Raw genomic sequence first — 1,326 nt, 5'->3', positions numbered from 1 at the left:
CTAAGTATCAGTGGACGCTGTTGACATGAAACTCAGTATCAGTAGATGTGCCAATGATCAAATTATCCGTAGACGCGATAACATACATCTAAGTATCAGAGGAAGCGTTGATATTAATCTGAATTTCGAGAGAAGCTGTGTTGTTTCATATCAAATAGATTTCGTTTGTTTTTCTTTTCTGCGAGATGAAATGTATCAGTCAGTCGTTATTTGTGAAATGCGTGACTATTTGAAGCCACCCATTCAAATCCTCAGATAAGAATCGTACGGATTTAACTCTTCATGGAAACATATTTCCCAGGTAGTTTTATGAAAGACCAGAAAAGTTTGTCAGACGAAAAGAACATTCATTAGTAATATTAAGAAAAAGGTTTTAGTGTGATGCTAAGTGTCACAGAAAATACACCATTATTTCTATTAAAAGACTGACCTTGTGATCGAGGTGTGGTTATTTTGAGCACCCTAACCTGACCTTTCTATCGGGATGGAAAGTGCTTCGTATAAAAGCTGATTCCCAAGGGTTGACGATATCCAGACCTTTCCCAGCATGGTACGTGGGCACACCTGAGAAATCGGGCTGCTGGTTTAACTTCTATGCTCTTAGATTAAAGACAAGAAAGAAAAGAATAAAGCTAGAAATATCATTTTGGCATTGAATTTCAAAATAGATAAAAGTGTTGTTTGTGTGTGGTTCTGATGAATTCTCTTTCAGAATCCAATTAAGCTGAGCCTCTGCCTGGCCTTCCTGGCCGCCTGCACCACCGCAGACACTCGCTCCCACGCCCACGGAGGATTCGTAGGACACGCTGGACCCTCCCTCGGAGCAGCCCATGGACACGGCGGTTCCTTTGTGTCTGGACACGGCGCCTCGCATGGAGGATCCTTTGGGCGTGGAGTGGGTGGCCACGGAGGAGCGGTGGTCGTAGGACACAGCGTGTCCAGCGGTCCCGTCTACGGTGGCAGCCATGGCGGCTCCTTCAGCAGCGGCCATGGTGGCTCTTTCAGCGGAGGACTTCGTCCCAGCATTGGACACGGCGTTTCAAGCGCCAACATCCACGCCAGCTCCTTCAACAGACACGGCGTGCATGGAGGCTCGTTCTCACGCCCACACGTCGTCTCACGCCCACACACTAGCTTCTCTTCAGGCTTCAGCCACGGAGGTGCTGTCGTTGGACATCATGGCGCTCCTATCAGATATGGAAAATAAGGAGGCAGGATTCTTTTCTAATTTATGAAAATAAAAAGTCCAATCTTGCTTCTGTAATTATCTTTTCCTTTGAATTGGGTTGTGTTATTGATAAAAGGGCTTTCGTTTTCTTAAAAGCC

The 1,326-nt window shown here is 45.7% G+C and overlaps 1 protein-coding gene across 1 annotated transcript; it reads left to right on the top strand.

Moving 5' to 3' along the window:
* Positions 1-490: 490 nt before the first annotated feature.
* On the top strand, positions 491-1,255 carry LOC119591463 (keratin, type I cytoskeletal 9-like). The gene is made up of 2 exons (XM_037940202.1): positions 491-550; positions 713-1,255. The coding sequence occupies exons 1-2, from the start codon at positions 548-550 to the stop codon at positions 1,205-1,207; spliced, it is 498 nt and encodes a 165-aa protein (XP_037796130.1). The 5' UTR covers positions 491-547; the 3' UTR covers positions 1,208-1,255.
* The last annotated feature ends 71 nt before the right edge of the window (positions 1,256-1,326 follow it).

The sequence above is a fragment of the Penaeus monodon genome, chromosome 28 (assembly GCF_015228065.2).
Source record: "Penaeus monodon isolate SGIC_2016 chromosome 28, NSTDA_Pmon_1, whole genome shotgun sequence".
Taxonomy (NCBI): Eukaryota; Metazoa; Arthropoda; class Malacostraca; order Decapoda; family Penaeidae; genus Penaeus; species Penaeus monodon.
The sequence above is the reverse complement of the archived record's forward strand: the minus strand, read 5'-3'. Positions and strand labels throughout refer to the sequence as shown.